Source organism: Haliotis asinina, chromosome 8, assembly GCF_037392515.1.
Source record: "Haliotis asinina isolate JCU_RB_2024 chromosome 8, JCU_Hal_asi_v2, whole genome shotgun sequence".
Classification (NCBI taxonomy): Eukaryota; Metazoa; Mollusca; class Gastropoda; order Lepetellida; family Haliotidae; genus Haliotis; species Haliotis asinina.
In genome coordinates this window covers 31,436,311-31,457,133 of record NC_090287.1, presented here as the reverse complement: position 1 = coordinate 31,457,133, position 20,823 = coordinate 31,436,311, and the positions used below count along the sequence as shown (strand labels likewise).

Here is a 20,823-nt window from a genome sequence, read left to right as displayed (position 1 = left end):
ACTCACACACTCACGCACGCACACACAGAGGAGTGGGGGTGGGGGTGTATGACATGAAATTGTCGTAATGACACGTCCTCCGAAAGTTTTGCTTGTCTTCATATGAGGCTAGATTGGATATAACGCTCGTTTACGGGGTTTTTTTTGCGTGATTGTTTACAAGTTGACTTGACTCGGAAGGTAAGGTGTTGAATGCGGCGTAAAGAACTACGGAATTAAAAAGGCAAAAGATTGTCATAATAGTTGTTTGCGTAAGTATAAGGATATAAGTACGCATAGATTGCTACCGATAGACACGTCTGTGCACGCAGAATAAGTGCAACATGTAACAGTGAACTAACTGCAACGCGTAACAACAGGGCAAAATCTAGTTTAGAACAGTTGATTGAAGCATGCGGCTACATTTACACTAGTGAGCCTAAACTTTTGATGGGTAGTATACTTGAACACAAACGTCTAATGGTGTAGGGAACAATTGATTCTAATGGTAAATATAACACATAACTGTAGACCCTAAACGTAAATGAAACACATGGCTGTAATCTCTAAAGCAGTCACTGAAACAATCAAAAAGGAAATGGTCTCCGTGTCTGGGTGAACTAAGTTGACCATTTCAGATTAATGTATACATATGGAAATTAATTAAGCAACACCAAATTCAAAGACACATAAAAACTTAACAAAGTTTAACGAAGTAATTTTGATGATTGATTATTCAATTTTGATGTATTGACATACAGCATGAGCTTTTCATGGGTTGATATGACGCGCGTGAAGCTTGCACAGCGCACGTGCATTGCTTTAACCTCAACTTTCGAAAAATGCACTTTTTCCCTGGGGTGTTTACAAGCGCAGGTTGTCGATTGCATTCGGTTTTTCATTCATTTCAATGTCATGGCACGTAGGAAATTATCAGAGGCCACTCGTTGGCAAATAATCGGCATGAGGAATGCTGGTATGTCTCTAAGACAAATCGGGACTCAAATCGGACGACATCATTCCATAATTTCAAAACTTTTGAAAAAATACCGGGCCACTAATGAAGTTAAAGACCTGCCTAGACCAGGAAGACCCAGGAAGACCACAGTCCGGGAGGACAGAGCTTTACTGAGACTTGTACGGCGCAGGTCCTTCGACTCGAGCTCTCGGTTGAGACAGGAGTGGCTTCCAGGGAGACCCATCTCGAACAGGACTGTTCGGAATCGTCTGAAAGCTGCAGGATACCGGGCAAGGAGGCCAATCAAGCGACCCAGACTGTCTCCAGCCCATAAGGCAGCCCGACTGGCCTGGTGTAATGACCGTTTGCACTGGAACATTGCCTCTTGGAGGAAGGTCCATTTCTCAGATGAGAGCCGGTTCTTGCTGCACATGGTGGACGGTCGTACTCGGGTCTGGAGGCAGAGGAACACAGCAATGGCTCCACGGAACATCCAGGAGACTGTGGCCTTTGGGGGAGGTTCCGTTATGGTATGGGGGTGCATTTCCATGAACTGCAAGTTGGATATCATTACCATCCGTGGCAACCTTAACGGTGTTCGTTACCAACAGGAGGTTCTTGACAGGGCTGTGGTACCTCATTTTGAGAACCATCCTCTGGCAACGAGACCCATATTTATGGACGACAATGCTAGACCTCACAGGGCGCATGCTGTAAATGATTTTTTGCGGCAAAATGCAATTGACAGAATTCCATGGCCTGCCATGAGCCCTGACCTCAACCCCATTGAACATTTGTGGGACTTTATTGGCCGTCGTGTGAGGCAGAGAGACCCACCAGTCCATAATCTCAACGAATTGACGGCTGCCCTGCATGAGGAGTGGAACAGGATCCCCCAGAATCAGATCCGGAGACTCATCCAAGGAATGAGGAGGCGTCTGGAATCGGTGGTGCGTGCGCAGGGAGGACACACTAGATATTGATGAAAGTCGGTGTGCAGACTCTCAGATGACTGTTCTTTCTTTCCATGTGACATTTGTGTTAATACACCTGACAACAACGTCTGTGGATGAATAGTAAATTGTGTCCATTTTTTCATGAATTTAAGACAGTTTTAAGAATTTGGATTTCGTTGCAATAAAGCAAAGTCTTGATACTTTTTCCCTTTAAGTTGTTTGTCAGAGATCGTCTGTTGAATAAAAAAGTGTCAAACTATATCAACCCGGCATATTTTGATTGTCAGAACACTTCAAAGTTGCTCCAATAGAAAAAATTGGGGTGTTGCTTGATTAATTTCCAGGTGTATATATTAACAAATATCGAGCATCTCCAAAAAGAGATACAAAAGAGATCCTACGTATGTGATAATAAGTCCTACGTAGGTGAGAGTAAGTCCTACATAGGAGATAATAACTCTCACGTAGGAGAAAATAAGTCCTACGTAGGAGATAGTAAGTCCTACATAGGAGATAATAACTCTCACGTAGGAGATAGTAAGTCCTACGTAGAAGATAGTAACTCTCACGTAGGAGATAGTAAGTCCTACGTAGAAGATAGTAACTCTCACGTAGGGGATAGTAAGTCCTACGTAGAAGATAGTAACTCTCACGTAGGAGATAGTAAGTCCTACGTAGAAGATAGTAACTCTCACGTAGGAGATAGTAAGTCCTACGTAGAAGATAGTAACTCTCACGTAAGAGATAATAAGTCCTACGTAGGTGAGAGTAAGTTCTACCTGGGAGATAGAAAGTCCTACGTAGGTGATAATAACTCTTACGTAGGTGATAATAAGTCCTACGTAGGAGATAGTAAGTCCTACATAGGAGATAATAACTCTCACGTAGGAGATAATAAGTCCTACGTAGAAGAAAGTAACTCTCACGTAGGAGATAATAAGTCCTACGTAGAAGATACTAACTCTCACGTAGGAGATAATAAGTCCTACGTAGAAGATACTAACTCTCACGTAGGAGATAATAAGTCCTACGTAGAAGATTGTAACTCTCACGTAGGAGATAGTAAGTCCTACGTAGAAGATAGTAACTCTCACGTAGGAGATAATAAGTCCTACGTAGAAGATACTAACTCTCACGTAGGAGATAATAAGTCCTACGTAGAAGATAGTAACTCTCACGTAGGAGATAGTAAGTCCTACGTAGAAGATAGTAACTCTCACGTAGGGGATAGTAAGTCCTACGTAGAAGATAGTAACTCTCACGTAGGAGATAGTAAGTCCTACGTAGAAGATAGTAACTCTCACGTAGGAGATAGTAAGTCCTACGTAGAAGATAGTAACTCTCACGTAGATGATAATAAGTCCTACGTAGAAGATTGTAACTCTCACGTAGGAGATAGTAAGTCCTACGTAGAAGATAGTAACTCTCACGTAGGAGATAATAAGTCCTACGTAGAAGATACTAACTCTCACGTAAGAGATAATAAGTCCTACGTAGAAGATAGTAACTCTCACGTAGGAGATAGTAAGTCCTACGTAGAAGATAGTAACTCTCACGTAGGGGATAGTAAGTCCTACGTAGAAGATAGTAACTCTCACGTAGGAGATAGTAAGTCCTACGTAGAAGATAGTAACTCTCACGTAGGAGATAGTAAGTCCTACGTAGAAGATAGTAACTCTCACGTAAGAGATAATAAGTCCTACGTAGGTGAGAGTAAGTTCTACCTGGGAGATAGAAAGTCCTACGTAGGTGATAATAACTCTTACGTAGGTGATAATAACTCCTACGTAGGAGATAGTAAGTCCTACATAGGAGATAATAACTCTCACGTAGGAGATAATAAGTCCTACGTAGAAGAAAGTAACTCTCACGTAGGAGATAATAAGTCCTACGTAGAAGATACTAACTCTCACGTAGGAGATAATAAGTCCTACGTAGAAGATACTAACTCTCACGTAGGAGATAATAAGTCCTACGTAGAAGATTGTAACTCTCACGTAGGAGATAGTAAGTCCTACGTAGAAGATAGTAACTCTCACGTAGGAGATAATAAGTCCTACGTAGAAGATACTAACTCTCACGTAGGAGATAATAAGTCCTACGTAGAAGATACTAACTCTCACGTAGGAGATAATAAGTCCTACGTAGAAGATTGTAACTCTCACGCAGGAGATAGTAAGTCCTACGTAGAAGATAGTAACTCTCACGTAGGAGATAGTAAGTCCTACGTAGAAGATAGTAACTCTCACGTAGGAGATAGTAAGTCCTACGTAGAAGGTAGTAACTCTCACGTAGGGGATAGTAAGTCCTACGTAGAAGATAGTAACTCTCACGTAGGAGATAATAAGTCCTACGTAGGTGAGAGTAAGTTCTACCTGGGAGATAGAAAGTCCTACGTAGGTGATAATAACTCTTACGTAGATGATAATAAGTCCTACGTAGGTGAGAGTAAGTTCTACCTGGGAGATAGAAAGTCCTACGTAGGTGATAATAACTCTTACGTAGATGATAATAAGTCCTACGTAGGAGATAGTAAGTCCTACATAGGAGATAATAACTCTCACGTAGGAGATAATAAGTCCTACGTAGAAGAAAGTAACTCTCACGTAGGAGATAATAAGTCCTACGTAGAAGATAGTAACTCTCACGTAGGGGATAGTAAGTCCTACGTAGGTGAGAGTAAGTTCTACCTGGGAGATAGAAAGTCCTACGTAGGTGATAATAACTCTTACGTAGATGATAATAAGTCCTACGTAGGAGATAGTAAGTCCTACATAGGAGATAATACCTCTCACGTAGGAGATAAAAAGTCCTACGTAGAAGAAAGTAACTCTCACGTAGGAGATAATAAGTCCTACGTAGAAGATAGTAACTCTCACGTAGGGGATAGTAAGTCCTACGTAGAAGATAGTAACTCTCACGTAGGTGATAGTAAGTCCTACATAGGAGATAATACCTCTCACGTAGGAGATAATAAGTCCTACGTAGAAGATAGTAACTCTCACGTAGGAGATAATAAGTCCTACGTAGAAGATAGTAACTCTCACGTAGGAGATAATAAGTCCTACGTAGAAGATAGTAACTCTCACGTAGGGGATAGTAAGTCCTACGTAGAAGATAGTAACTCTCACGTAGGAGATAGTAAGTCCTACATAGGAGATAATACCTCTCACGTAGGAGATAATAAGTCCTACGTAGAAGATAGTAACTCTCACGTAGGAGATAATAAGTCCTACGTAGAAGAAAGTAACTCTCACGTAGGAGATAAAAAGTCCTACGTAGAAGAAAGTAACTCTCACGTAGGAGATAAAAAGTCCTACGTAGAAGATAGTAACTCTCACGTAGGAGATAGTAAGTCCTACATAGGAGATAATACCTCTCACGTAGGAGATAATAAGTCCTACGTAGAAGATAGTAACTCTCACGTAGGAGATAATAAGTCCTACGTAGAAGATAGTAACTCTCACGTAGGAGATAAAAAGTCCTACGTAGAAGAAAGTAACTCTCACGTAGGAGATAATAAGTCCTACGTAGAAGATAGTAACTCTCACGTAGGGGATAGTAAGTCCTACGTAGAAGATAGTAACTCTCACGTAGGAGATAGTAAGTCCTACATAGGAGATAATACCTCTCACGTAGGAGATAATAAGTCCTACGTAGAAGATAGTAACTCTCACGTAGGAGATAATAAGTCCTACGTAGAAGATAGTAACTCTCACGTAGGAGATAATAAGTCCTACGTAGGTGAAAGTAAGTTCTACCTGGGAGATAGAAAGTCCTACGTAGGTGATAATAACTCTTACGTAGATGATAATAAGTCCTACGTAGGAGATAGTAAGTCCTACATAGGAGATAATACCTCTCACGTAGGAGATAAAAAGTCCTACGTAGAAGAAAGTAACTCTCACGTAGGAGATAATAAGTCCTACGTAGAAGATAGTAACTCTCACGTAGGGGATAGTAAGTCCTACGTAGAAGATAGTAACTCTCACGTAGGTGATAGTAAGTCCTACGTAGGAGATAATGAGGTTAAAAAAAATTTCACCGTGGTCCTAATCCGCTTCCGTACCTTCCTCTTCTATGATGAAAACGGTGTCCACAAAACTGAGATTTGGCTCATGAACTAGAGACACACTTGGCGTATGCTTCTTGGTACTTGTGGTAAGAAGCTGACGACAAGAATTGTTCACTGTTAATGGCTGACACTGGCCTTGCTTTGTACCACTGTCAGGGGAACTGAAGTGCCAGAGGAGACAACTTTCTGCTATTGAGACTAAAATAAAATATGTTTGTGTCATAACAGTACTCAGAGCACCTTTGGACTGGACTGGCAACCCGAAAGGACTCGTGCTGATCGAGACATGCGTGATGTTCAGCATTTGTCTCCTCGTTGATATTGCTCTAACATATCAACTCATATGAAAAGTCTTTTATGAACCATGGTCCGTCAGTACTATACGGTTCTGCATTTTCCTCCTGGAGGTAACAGTCATTCCCGCTTTTATCTCGCGTTACAACTTGCTTGTTTCGCTGACAAATCTGACAACTACCTAATTTAAATTGCATTTAAACCACGCAGTGTGGCATTTATGTTTTCAGCCTATGGACGATGCAGATCATTTTCATATAAATTGTCCGTTAACAACTGTAAGGTATTGATTGAGCATCAATCATTAATGTCACTACTTCCCAGTCATCAAGAAACATACGAAAGAAATGCATATGTTCCTGGTACTGAACATCGACATAGGGATTGATTAAATTGATTTCATTTGTATCTCTATACACTAACGGTGCTCTCTATTCCGAACACATTATACTGGGCAAAATATCCATACTGATCACCCCCACCATGAAACTGTTCATGACTGAACCGCATACATTGAATACAAAGACATTGAAACCTCAATGTCAGAAAATATCCAGCTTAATGCTGGAAATTAATTAGATTTCATGCATCCCTTGTGTCGTCAATGTCCGGCAGGAGCTAGATGTAGTTTGCTTTTATCGCAAACCTACCCCTGGGCTCCTAGAAGTTTGCATGAAAAACGCCCTTGATATTGTTTATTTATCGACAGCCTAAGGTGCGTGTATTCTGTTTTGGTGAGCATCTGATACCTAATCGATAAGGTTCCACGAAGGTGGGATTGTACCCAAAGGGGATGGGAGGGACGGGCCCAGCGAGGGGGAGTAATATGTGAAGCGTATGAGGCAGAAAGGAAGGGAACATCTACGTTAATGGGTTTGCTGCCTGAAACAAGACTCGATGACAAACTTCATATCCGGATCACTGAAGAATAAGAGAAAAATATCACCTGCCTTGTACTGAAAATAACGATTAATGATTTACGCATGACAAACACATCCCACATTACAACTTATCGGACATTCCATTCATACGATTCCTGTAGCTTACTAGTAGTAAAAAAATTCTGCAGCACGAAGCTACATTTGTTTACCTGTCCTGGTTAGCTATTAAAATGTGTGGTATTTTTCATATACACTTTAATGGAACACCTGATGTCATTAATGCTTTTAGTGTTCCATAATATACGTGTCTAATTTGCCCTTCACACCGACCGGTAACTGTTCTTGAGGACAGTCAGGGCTTGGTGTTCTTTGTGCTGGCGTGTAACATTATACTATTTGGCATTGGAGGGTCTCAATAGTTGTATTGTTTTCGAAACAACAACATAATGTCGGAATGTATATTTTGTACAGCTATAATATGTTCATTTCCATTTCTGGACGTCTCTTTGAGTTAGTTTATATTCTGAAATCGCTTCTTTGAGTTAGGAGTCACTATCAACCTGGAATACTTTCCTGACGGGCATCCCTCTTAAAGTGATGATGTGAAAAAGAAACATGAATACGGAATTTCAAATACCATTAGTCTTAGAGTGATATAGCCTCGCCCTCATGGTGCTCTTAAGTGTACCTGAAATGAAATTAGATCGGGGAAACGGATATTAAAAAATATATTTTTTTTTAATGTTTCCTTTGTAAAGTATCAGTTTTACATGAACATGTTATGAAAAACATTATTATTATATTCAGTTCTCAGAAATCATTGACAATGAGATTACCCGTATGAATATTTTGCTTTTAGACGGCCATGGTCAATTTTAGCTAAATCAAAGAATACACACAGTGATCTAATCTTGTGTACCTTTCACTGCAATTTAACTGCCTGTTCAGAGACGAAACCGTTTCCATGTCTTCCAAATCGCCAAACTTCAACCCCACCTAACATTTGCGGAATGACCTGGCCGATGCGTACGTGAACGTCAGCTGCTGGCCCTGACGCTTGATGAACTGTCAGATAAATAGGCCAGAACGCAGCTAAGTCCTACACATGTTAACTAACATCTGATACTGTGAAATTCGAATGCAATGGGTAGATAAATCTTTGACCTTTGACGATTAAATTAATGACTGAACACTCGTGCGTTTCTTTGTACATGCCCTTGCTTGGTGTCAAGACATTTCGGATGTGCCTGCTGGGGACCAAGGGTTTTCCAAGGGCTAAGTCTGCTCTATAAATGTTCCCGAGGAAAACGGCTCGTTCGTCCCTTTTTCGTATGTATTCTTTAAGTTGAAATATTCCAGATACCCATGAAAACATTTAACATGGATGCAAAGCTCTTACGGAAAACTAATTGATGACAGGCCGCAATGCATAACACTTATGCATTCTGGCAACATGGCTTCGAATCCGGGTTTTTAATCACAGAGATATTGTTCTCGTCACGATATGGCTGCAATATTGCCGACGAGATTTTATTAACTCACTCACTCATCACAGAGGTGAACGTCAAATACAAGGATTACTTCGGGCTTTCCTCCCCAAGAACATCCGATACTATAAAAATTTAGTTCAGAACGTCGGTACACTAAATTCACTTTTCGCTTTGATTTAAAAATCGCTGGCGTGGGACAGCTTATTGCCTTATTGGCAATGATAAATGGCGAGGTAAATGTACTTAGTTCAATACATGTCATCGAACCGTTAAGGAACACTGAACGTTGGCTTGCAGGTAAATTACCCATTAAACCCATAAACAAGCATTAACGTGGGAAGATGAAATCTCACTTATAGATCATTGCCCATGTGAATATTATAAATAGAAACGTAACGTATCTTTCAAAGATAATATTCTGGCAGGAAACATGTGCCATAATTATACATAAGAGAGACAATTCTTTCCTGAATATTGATAACGGTTTGAATTATCGTGGCAGCGTTTGACCCTCTTCCCTGGCCCTGTCTAGTTGTTTCAAGATTATATGAGGCTGTGGATAGGCGCGTCCGACGCCATTCCGAAGATGTGGCAGGATGAAAGATTCCAAAACATGTTTTCTGTCTCCTTTTATGAAAATAACCAAGTGTGCAATCGGACATGGATATCAGCGAGACCGAAAAATGACGATAAGGTGTCTGTGGCAAACACTTTATGTGTCATCTCACTGAGCTGAAGATGAAATGAACATTCCCTGAGGTTGTGCTTGTTTTTAATTCGACTACCATAACGATTGATTACATTATCAGCTAAACAGAGGCAATAAATATGCGGACATCGCGATATTGGCGGGCGATGACCAATGGCCGTGCTGCGCCATACATTGAGAAAGTAATATATCGGAGATGTATGGTCAAGTATCACTAGGATGTTCCACTAATGTATTTTCTATTCATGCTTATTCCATGTCTAAGTATCTAGTGCCCTTCGTTTACTCCATTAAGCGTAATAACCCTGCTTCATTACACCAATAAGGTTGTTAACACGTGTGCAGCAATATCGCTTACAAATATATATTTATTGAGGAGGCAGGCTGAGTGCCAGGACTTGAAGGAATTATGGTAGCTCAGTTGCTAAAGTGTTCTCTCGTTACGCTTAGACCAGTGTTCGATTCCCGTCGTGCGTGCAGGTAAGACTGTGACGCAAAGGGTAACACATTTGTAGACGATGAGTACACATGCCAATGTCTTCCTTGTACACAAACATTATACACAGCAGAATGTATATACATTAACCGTCTGATTCACTACCTCAAACATACCACATCCGTCTTTTGACAATACTAATTTGGGAAAGCAAACATTATCTACACTAAGCAGTTAGCGTGACATCAACAGAGGGAGAAAGAATCGTGGTTGACAGGGAACGACATTCATTAACCGAGCGTTACTATGGTAAGTCTACAATGCAAAAGGAATTACAATATTCTGCCGTAACCAGACTTATGATAGCTCGCTCACGTCGATAATAGAGTGTTTATTTGCCAGATTAATCCAAACATGGTTTCTTTCTTGTCCGCGATGTAGAAAATGTCAGATGTTTCTTGGTGTCTCCGCCTTATCTTATAAGCCGATGATCGACTGCAGTGTTTAGTTTGGCTATTTCTATTAACTTCAGTATTAGCAGTCTTGTGTACGCCGCCCTAAATATACATCCTTTAGAAGATCAATATAAACTGCTGGTTCTAAAGGTTTTATTCATGTTTTATTATCACAGTGTAAATGGAACGGAAAGTGGTGACAAAGACGTACAAATAAAAGTCTTTGGCCATAATTTATCACCGAAAGTGATGAAAGACTGTTTATCTTTGTTCTTAAGATAAAGTGCTGCATGTTGAAAGTTCTTTTGAAGAAAACCGTCACTTTAATCGTTCTTGGCGTGACTCATTTCAGCTTTGATTTACAATAAAGTTGCAGCATATGAAAGAACACGGGATGGGCAGTACTCTCGGTGTCACGATGAGCACTCATGCTGCCTCTACCATCAACCAAAAATGTTACAAAGCCAGGACACGCTGTGTCGTAATACCATTAGATGGCCAATCGACTCAGATCGCCCTAACAAACTCTCTCACGTTTGATCTAATTCAAGACTCCAAACGTCTAACTTAGTCGTGTAAGTGTTTAGATGTCATACAGGCAGCTGGATGCAGGTGGGAAATCATCAATGAGAGTTCTAACTTTGGACGTATTTTTCCTACTTTACTGACAAAGCTACTGTGACAAACTGCATTCCTCTAAAGTATGTATTCAGTTTGTTGGGAGTGATTTCCATATCTAATACGTTATTCCATGTTGAGTTGAACTATAAGTTTGTGTTCACGATATGATTCTTCAAACTATTTCGCGTTGAAGGTAATGTAAAAGTAAAAGATAGAGGATGCACACTCACCCGTATTTGTAAATGAAAAGTACATAAATCGTATTGATGTTACCAGTGCTGATATTTAAACCGATTTTCTTACGATATTGTAACTGAAAGAATCCCACAGAAATCATTTGGCATAATGTCCATATTTCGATCACATAGTATAACATATGCTGTACGAGGTCTCGATCTGTCACAATTTTCTTTTTCGGAAATAACGTTTTCCTGAATGACATGGACAATAAGATGGTGAATGTGAGACAAACACGTGTCATCAGTAAACGTACAATACACAACACATATTAAACTTATTTTAAATATCCCATTGTTCTCAATCCTCATCTGAAATCAACGAATATCATATCGAATGTGCCCATGTGATGACCTTGCATTTCATGACGGACCAACAATGCATGTCCTTCTGGGAGCACCAGAATAGCGGTTAACTATACCAAAGCGTGCCGTCAGCATAAATATAACCATTAGATGCAAATGTGTCGATGGATGAGATAGTCATGACTCCGAAATAGACAGGAACGTGTGGTCTGATGATGTACCAGTCATTATCATTGGTTTGACAAAGATGAAGTCTTCTCCAGATATTCATAGGTCTGAGGCAGATTGCAGCACAACCGAACCAAGATATATGTATCTATATTTAGGAATAGACTATATGAATGTATGATTTTAGGCACTTTATTGTGTTTAGTGCATTCGACTTACTTCTCAATTTGACTGCGTGAGCTATTTGATGTGTATTAGAACGACGCAGATATTGATATGTTGAGAGTTTCTAAATGTTTTCTGGCTGCATATGTGTCGATGATTTGGCTTTCACAAACTCAGTAATCTGTACCTGTGTTTTAACTATCTCCATAAGACAGACAGCCCACACATTAGCAAGGAGGGCATCGAATATCTAACTTTCCCCAAACTAATTATAAGTTTAAGCTTATTTTGGAGAAATAATTTCCTTAGCCATGAGGCGTCTGCGTCTCCAGACTATGGTGTGGTTTAATCCAAGATATAAGTGATAAAAAAGCAAGGTTGAACAGTCAACGAAAAAATTCCCAAACCTCTTGGGTTGTTGGAACTGTCACTGTTTTTGCTATACACGACATCGTGCTATTAAAAGCGTGTCTATGTTTTTATGCTTGGAAACAATTGTCATGTAAGCCTCAGGTGAAGCAGGTCATTTCTACACAGTACGCGCACTATAGATTCAACATGGCGGACATGCGTTGCAAGCAAGCAACGATTTGGGATTTAATTAACCGACCTGAACAGGCGTTGCACCATGAGTACTCTAAGAAAAATCCTCTATACTCTTAAACAAGACTATTGATATTTTTTTATTTCACAAGATGATTAACCAGCATGCAGCTTCTCCTTCCTGGCATCTCAGGAACTCTTCAGGTTGGCTGCCTCTCAGCATTCGCCAAGCCACAGGGTGGTTCATTCCAGACAGCCAAGCCGAAGTATGGAACATGTCTATCCCGTTAGTTAGTAGGATCAGACACTACATTACAGAGGACCGTGGCCAATGGCGCTATCTGTGACAGCAAGGGCGTGTGTATTAAGACATATACTCACGGCCGTGACGTGTTAAGAAAATAGGCTTAAGACACGTATCACCTTGCAGTGGTTTAGATGAGACACGAGTGGCAACTTGATTACCCGATGATGTTTGGGTAAGAATATCGCCTGTGTGGCCATGGCGTGAAACGTCTTTCCTAGGCCCCCAGGCACGCATTAGGACAGTAGGAAATGTTAGTTCCATAATAGTTCCTGCATTTTCACGTTACAACATCAGCTCTCTGGATTGCCATCGGCGTTGAAACCTCACACGATAAGACATGTGTGTGATCGGTTTAATTTTCTGTTAAAAGCCGAAATGGGAATACGGATGGTATTCCTGGGGGGAAAAATGAACATATCAGTACAAAGAGTAAATGTCAGCGCTAACATTACTCGTCAACGGAACTGCACATAGTATGCACGGTGTATACCGTTATTCTGCCCCTCCTTCACCGTCATCATCATGATCACTCATATGACGAGTGAGTGTGTGTGTTTAGCTTTACGCCGATGTTAGAGATATCCCGCTTCACCCGTTGTGCTCATATAGGAATTCAATCCGGTTCTTCGGTGGAGCGAGCGAACGCTTTAACCTTTAACCCCACCGTCTTCTCACGTATGGACAGTCATTCGGTGTATCACTGTATTTGTTTAACCAGTATACCTACAGATCTTTTGATTGCCCAGATATACATTATCTACCAGGTACCTCCCCTGTGCTTTCAGATCTACTGATGACTAATCCTGTTTGCGCCTAAAGTTGCAACGTTTCATTCTCCCTAAAAGAAATACTATTGATAACGGGACTTGCCAGAATAATAGACACGTCTACATTTTTCTTTTTGTATAAGATTTGGATCAGAACATATACTGATGGTCACATAGAAATCCCCTCATGTTGACAGGCTAATCACATTGCGCTATCAATAGTACTTCATGACTAATATAAATATTTTCGCTCTGAAACCGTTGCAAATCAAGTCAAATGACTTGAAAAAAAAACAGAAAAAGGTAGGTTTTGACCAATAACACAGTACTAGTTCATGAACGGCTGATATTGAAATGATTGTGGCTTTCAAGGCATTGTTGCACTGTGTGCTGTTAAACGTATGGAACAATGTGCTGTTTCGGTTTTAATGATTAAACAAGTAGTCTGTAAACGAATGACGTTACGGATAAATGACGATGTATATCGTTACAAGAACCGGTCTGTATTTATCGTGTTTAGAACGTTTGATGTGTGTACACCTTGCGTAAATTAGCTATACGATTTGTCACAGCATGCACTCCAGTTTTGACGCTTACACCTCCATAAATACAACTTAAGGACACATTGTAGTTAATTCTTAAATAAACTACTGAACATGCACCTCCATGGCTTATTCAGACATGTCATTTGTGTCTAAACTGATTGTACAAGCTGGAATTAAATCGTACACTGTCACTTGCGTCACCACACTGCCCCGCAGGTACCACCAGCCAGGGCGAAGAATCAACTGTGAGGCTCAACCAATATTTGCTCATACAATATTGGTTATAGGAAATTGATAACCTTCCCATCACTTCGGGCATAAATGCATCAAGTGTATGGACAAGTAGAGGGAAGCTAAATCGCACAAGCCCTAACCGCAGTGATGTTCTGTTCAAAGAATACGACGCCAAGACCTTATATTTTATGAGTGAGAGCACACAATGATTACAATGCACACTTCTCTAGGGTAGGAAACCGCCCATGATAAGTTCGTGACATGTTTGAATCCATGAGTACCAACTGCTCGTAACAGCAAGAATGTTTGCAAGCTCTGCGTATGAATACATGCGTGTATTTAAGAGTTATCGAATTGGACAGATAATCCAAGTGTCATTATGGATATTGTTCTTAATAATCACCTAAGTGTCTAATAAAATCAGAAGCATTTCTGATTTCTCGGTAGTGGCTTCCTTTACAACCACTGACCAGATGATTTGAGCATGGTAGTGAGTTCGACAATATGAAATGCATATGCTTCAAAACATAGAGTACTTTACGAGCAATGTATGACTCAGAGGCATGCCGCTTTCAATGTGAAATGGCACCCGAACTCATTTCATTCACATTAATTGGTTCTTATGATCATTAAATAGCCATGTAATGTGCATTACGAAACATGTGATCATTCCTTGACTCAATCGTAACTATCTCAAAACGAAAAGCAAAGATGCTGGAGATGACAGTCATCAGATGCATACGCACCTTAAGTCATACTTTCATGGGAAAATGACATAAACGACTCAGCGCAAGATGATTCATCACCTCTAAAACTTGTAACCTTTTGGTCCTTAACACACTTTGTGCGATATAACTATCTCCAACCGTATCGTGTGTATTCGGAGTGGGTGACTGAATTAAAATATACGTCACATCGCCAACATTTCAGTCATATCGTGACGTGAACAATTAAGTAAAGATGCTTATTCGGATGTGCAGAGGGAGTACTACTGAACACGTTACAACGTTATCGATTAAGTACAGACTATATAACGGAGCACGTTGGTGAAACACTGCCCAATTCGATGTAAAAACCAACTCATTCACTAATGCCAGTGATCTACTGTTCAAGGAACCAGAAGGTGTAATTTCATGAGCGGGCCATATACAGTGACATTTGGGCCCACCCTGGTCCATGCGTCTACAGCTGCTAGCACCAAACAAGCTGGTTTCACGTGTTTCAAGAAAGTGGTGAAGGCCCGGGACGTGCATCAAATCGGGCTCTTTTCCATCATAAGCTATTACAATATCCTACAACCAATAATGTATGAGCAAATATTGGTTACGCCTTACCATGAAAGTATGACTTCAGATGTGTATGCCCTCTGAATGTCATCGCCAGCATCTTTGCTTTTCTTTTTGAGACAGTTACGACTGAATGATCACATGTATCGTAATACATATTACATGGTTATTTAATGACCATGAGAACCAGTGAGTGAGTGAGTTTAGATTTACGCCGCAGTCAGCAATATTCCAGCTATATGGCGGCGGTCTGTAAATAATCGAGTCTGGACCAGACAATAGAGTGATCAACAACATGAACATCGATCTACGCAATTGGGAACCAATGGCATGTGTCAACCAAGTCAGCCAGGCTGACCACCCGATCCCGTTGCCTCTTACGTCAAGTATAGTCGCCTTTTATGGCACGCATGGTTGCTGAAGGCCTATTCTACCCCTTAAGAACCAGAAGTCGTAGAATCAATTAATTTGAATAAATGAGTCCGGGCACCATGTCACATTGAAAGGTCATACATTACTTGCAAAGTAACCTATGTTTTGAATCATATGTATTCAAAGAGACGTTATACTGTTATACTGGACTACCCTCGCTATGTATCTTTAGAAAAGGCTTAGGCAGATCATTTCCTTATGTAGTTAAATCTCGTTCCCTGTACATATGTAGTCTATCTACATTACTTCGTGAGATAAGGCATAAATGAGCGTTGCCATTCTATTTTCATATACATGGAGTACAATTCTACCAGAACAATGAATCATATCAAATAGAGATGGCCGCAGGTACTCAGCCAGAGTATGTGGTATAGGGAAGCAATGGTTGTGGCTGAAATGGTTCTATGATGCAGTTACAAAACACTTTATTGAAAAATCGATTCCTTTTTGTCTTTTTTCTGCAGTAAGTTATTTTTCAACAGTTGGTTTATACGCTGCAAAGCTGACTCTATATTGAAATATGGGAACGAGGCATAATAGGTTCCTATGCACATTTTAAGACCGGTGAATAAGCCGTTAATTACATAAAAATACTCAGGATTTATTTATATTTATATGTGTACATGGTATCTTCCTAGCGCAAATGATGCATTCAGAATGGTTCGGAGGACGGAAGATTATACAGTCTGATCTAATTTACAAGAAACAAGCAAATCAACCTAACACACACTTTCGCCCGCTCTCTCTCTCTCTCTCTCTCTCTCTCTCTCTCTCACACACACACACACACACATACACACACGCTCAACCAAACACGTCATATGTATATCACACACGACACAAAACGAATAAATGGGGTATTGAAAAAATAGACTGCGGTGACAACGTGAAATACCATTCAGTGTATGATACAACTATGTGAAGAATGAGAAATATTGTTTTGCTCTGTCTTGCAAAGGTATTACAAATCAATACCGAGACGAAGAAACATCAGTTCAGGTACAACAACCATGTGCTGGAGGCGCTAGCTATGTTTTTCACAGGCAAAGATCAAACACCTTGAAGAATTGTGTTTCTTCTTTACATATTGTCCTCACGCTGGAACTGTATCTCTTGTGTTATGATAAACCGGTGAATCGTTCACTCATGACTTGCTCTACAGAATTGTTGCCTTAGTCATCAGTATCCATGGGTTCTTTTTGTCCGATTCCCAATTACCACTCCAGATGTGACAGCTTCTGGGTTATGAATAACCACCGGCCTGTGCGCATATTATTTATTATTTTATTCTGAGATAGGTAGTTTTACAATCAAACATTAATTAGCTTTCCGTTAGAAAAGAGAATAGGATCCGTGAGCATACTCTTGAGCTGTCTGTACGTATTGTCACCAGTGCCAAATAATAAGTTTCCAGTAATGAGTCATTATTTTTTCACATTTGCATTAAATAGAAGTATAGAATACAGTAATAGAATAGCGTATATAACATTTGCAATACCAATCCAGGTGGAGACGTTCATACCTCCGGCACCATCATAATGCCCCGATACGCTAGGCACTCGCATCTCACTTACGTGCCTTGACAACCCATCGATGACCTAATACAGCCTCCAGAAACGAGGTCATGACGCAGAGAGGTCTTCGTTCAAAGGCGTTCAGTGCTATTTAATCATTTTACAATTAGCACCTCGCGACCTATAGCAAATTTGAAATTAATTAATGGTTTGACGTTACATCCGTGATGGTGCCCAGCAGTTAGTAACTTCAACGATAGAATGACTTGATATGTAATTCAATCTTTAATCAGTGTGGACAATTCTTTAATCACGACCCACATTCTTTTGACCTTCCTTTTACTTTCATGATGACGGTTTACTTTTACAAGACACATAAGTGTAAAGCCACACACTTATTCCTAATAACGAACTCGTAACATAAAATTCTGCTTGTCTGTCTGTTTAACAAATGTAACTTGCATGAGATGGAACATGAATAATCGTTTCCCAAACACTAGGGTCACACAAAATCGTTTACCAATTCATCTATGATGAACATAAACCTCAGTGTGTCCCCTTCTTCACAGAGTTTGCAAATACCCCCTTTATTATCTGCAGCATATTGAAAATGATGTCTTCCTTAACGACTGCCTTTGATAACCGGATTGCTTCATTTCAATATCTCAGAGTCTAATTAATGTGAAGATTAAAAGGACCTAGAAACAGGACAATTCGATACCGTACCTGAATTAAGCAATATCAAGAAAACATGAAAGTTGGTTGAGTTGATACTTGTGCCTTGCAACAGTGTTATTTCTGTACTTGTTATCAGAAGTAGCTTCATTGCAACAGTCGATATTCTGCTTGGTAAATATAGCTCATCTGTTCGCGTGCTTTCAGCGATCCCGATAATTAGCCGTTTGACCAAGATTCCTCATGACATGTGTGTAATGCAAACAACAGCACACAATGAAATACGTCGTTTTGAACTCACCTCATAAACATTACCACACCGACCCTGGCAATGTCTTTTTGAATGATCTGCCAAGTGTCAAGCACAATCTCTTTCTGTCTCTCTGTGAACTCGGGTCGCTCTTCAGGTAAACCACGAGGGGATGGCACAGCCTGCCCCTCCCCAGTATCCTGGGGGAGGTATTTCTTACCGCTCCCCCTTGACCGTTTGCTATCTGAACGTATTGTCATAGATTTGAGTTTCTTTGAATTAAAACATCCCATCATTTTCAAGGCAGGTTGTCCGCTGGACGGAATACTGTATCAGTGACGTGTATCCACGTGGTGTACACCACAACGTCCGATGTCAGGTTCGCAGTCACATCATAGTAACAATTAATCTTCAAACACCACCATTGAACAAACACCGGTATTGATCAAAGCACGCGGTTCCTACGTCAGGCTCGCACAGAAACACACTGTGTCGTCGCTGTCTTCTCACGGCAATAATAAAGCGATCTCCCTTACCGGCTCCACGTTATGTGTAAAATGGATACACTTGACACCAACACAATGCGATATGATTTGCTATTTCGTTGGTCCTTCAAACCTTCGCAGAGTAATAAACATGTTCAGCGTCATCCCATTACCGCATTAACTCGACCACGACATAATAAACTCGGACCTACTGTTTGCCGTTGCTGGGTAACTTAAGCCGTTTTTCAACAAAACAGACTCTCCATGAAAAGTTGAACATCCGGTATATAAATCCAGCGATCAGAGAGGTATGTTCAAAGAAAACGACAGCTTCTTTTGTTTCAAGTTCACATGCAGCATCATGGTCCACGGAGACCACTATCCTTCAAGTGCCAGGCAAGGCTTTCTCCTAGCGGTTGGTTGCATACCTGTGGCACTGAACGAGACTCGGTTCCATTACTCTGGCAACGCTATCAAATGATGTCGTTCTTACTTCACGCGGCAATTCCAGCTGAAGAACGTGGTTGCGGAAACCAGCCCCTGCCTGCCCGCTGTTGTTAATACCCAGTCCTGGCATCCGCCAGGTCACCCGGCCTTCAGATTGCCTTGGGCAACACCGACTTGTTTACCTGTTGCTGTGCACGCAAGGTCCATATCCCACCTGTGGATAAGGCCATCATTTAATGCACTGACCCATTCGTAATAAACCTGGGCGGTGGTTGCAGGCACGTACGGATCTGTTCCAAGCCTTGAAATTCTTCTAGACGTACTTTGAACGAAGATAGGGAAATTGATAAACTTAACCAAAGTGTGAATCAATTTACACAAGGCGTGGCGTTAACGCTGCAGCACCCATGTCTACTGCACGGCTGGAATCAACAGGACGCACGCCACATGGCTACTCGCAATTATGTTCAAGATGGAAGAACCCTTAGAAAGTATCCGAAACGTGTCCCTGGTAACCAGCTAAGGTTTTACATGTCCACGTGATGCTTCTTTCCACAGACCCACTTACGTCTCTGCAATCCCAGCTGTGTGGAGCAATGGTGGTCGTGTTCTGGTAGGTTCTGGTGCTGAGTACAGACTGAAAACATAGTGGCAAATTTATGAATATCATAACGGTTGAATCAACATATCTCAATACACAGTCTTACTTTCCTCTGTACATATTACTGATATTGACAAATGCGGCTTCGGTGCTTGTCCTCGGTACTGGCACCTCTACATTCGATCAATATCAACATTTAGAGGTTGAGGGACAACTACTGTGTTTAATGCCCAGGTTTATTATTGAGTTTGGGCGTCCCTCAAAGCGGTCATACATATTGCTCTTAAGGAATGATGGAATATAAAAAAACATGTAATAGCGTTGAGAGCTAAGAGCAGTTGAGCATCGCACGTTCAAATTCGTTACATTATATTTGAGAGGGACAGCTTTCAAAACATTCATTGGGGTCACCTTTACACGGAACAGTAAACGGTCACAAGTTTAGTACACACCGTCATTTTTAACACTCCTATCCACTCTGTTCAGTGATTCTGTTCAGATTCTGTTCAGTCATTAGACTTTCAATACTATTTTCTGCACTTTTTAAAGGAATTGCGTTTAACATCATGACGGATAGTATGCGTGAATAGATGTATTGAAATTAGCCCCTAATGCTTTCATTTTTGAAGGCGTTACGGGTACGTCATTCGAATCTTGAAGCCAACAGACGCAGAGTTTGGTGCTCAAAGGCTTGATCAGAGCCATGCAGATATCCTAATCAACGAAATTTGGTGCTCAACGAATTGCGCTGTATGATACCATTGTTCTATTTGTTCCGGAAAGGAGGAATCTCTACATAGTTATTATGTAAGAGACTGAATGAGGCCATGAAATCCAAACAGGACGGGAGAGCGTTGGAGTAGGGATTTTGTAGAGATAGGTTCGGGTGTTTTTCACCGTTAATTCCGCACGAAACCTTATCACCATCAAACTGTTGATTATTCATAACCTCACGTAGGAGGTGAACGTGATAATTAGCAGTATTACGAATTCAAAAGCTTTCTCACT

The 20,823-nt window shown here is 40.7% G+C and overlaps 1 protein-coding gene across 1 annotated transcript in view; it reads right to left on the bottom strand.

The window, feature by feature from the left end:
* LOC137295084 (uncharacterized) overlaps window positions 1–19,747 on the bottom strand; it is a 65,868-nt gene extending 46,121 nt beyond the window's left edge. The window contains exon 1 of the mRNA XM_067826367.1: window positions 18,334–19,747. Coding sequence (XP_067682468.1) covers window positions 18,334–18,578 — 245 coding nt within the window. The 5' untranslated portion in view covers window positions 18,579–19,747. The remainder of the gene's footprint in view (window positions 1–18,333) is intronic.
* Between the last annotated feature and the right edge of the window lie 1,076 nt (window positions 19,748–20,823).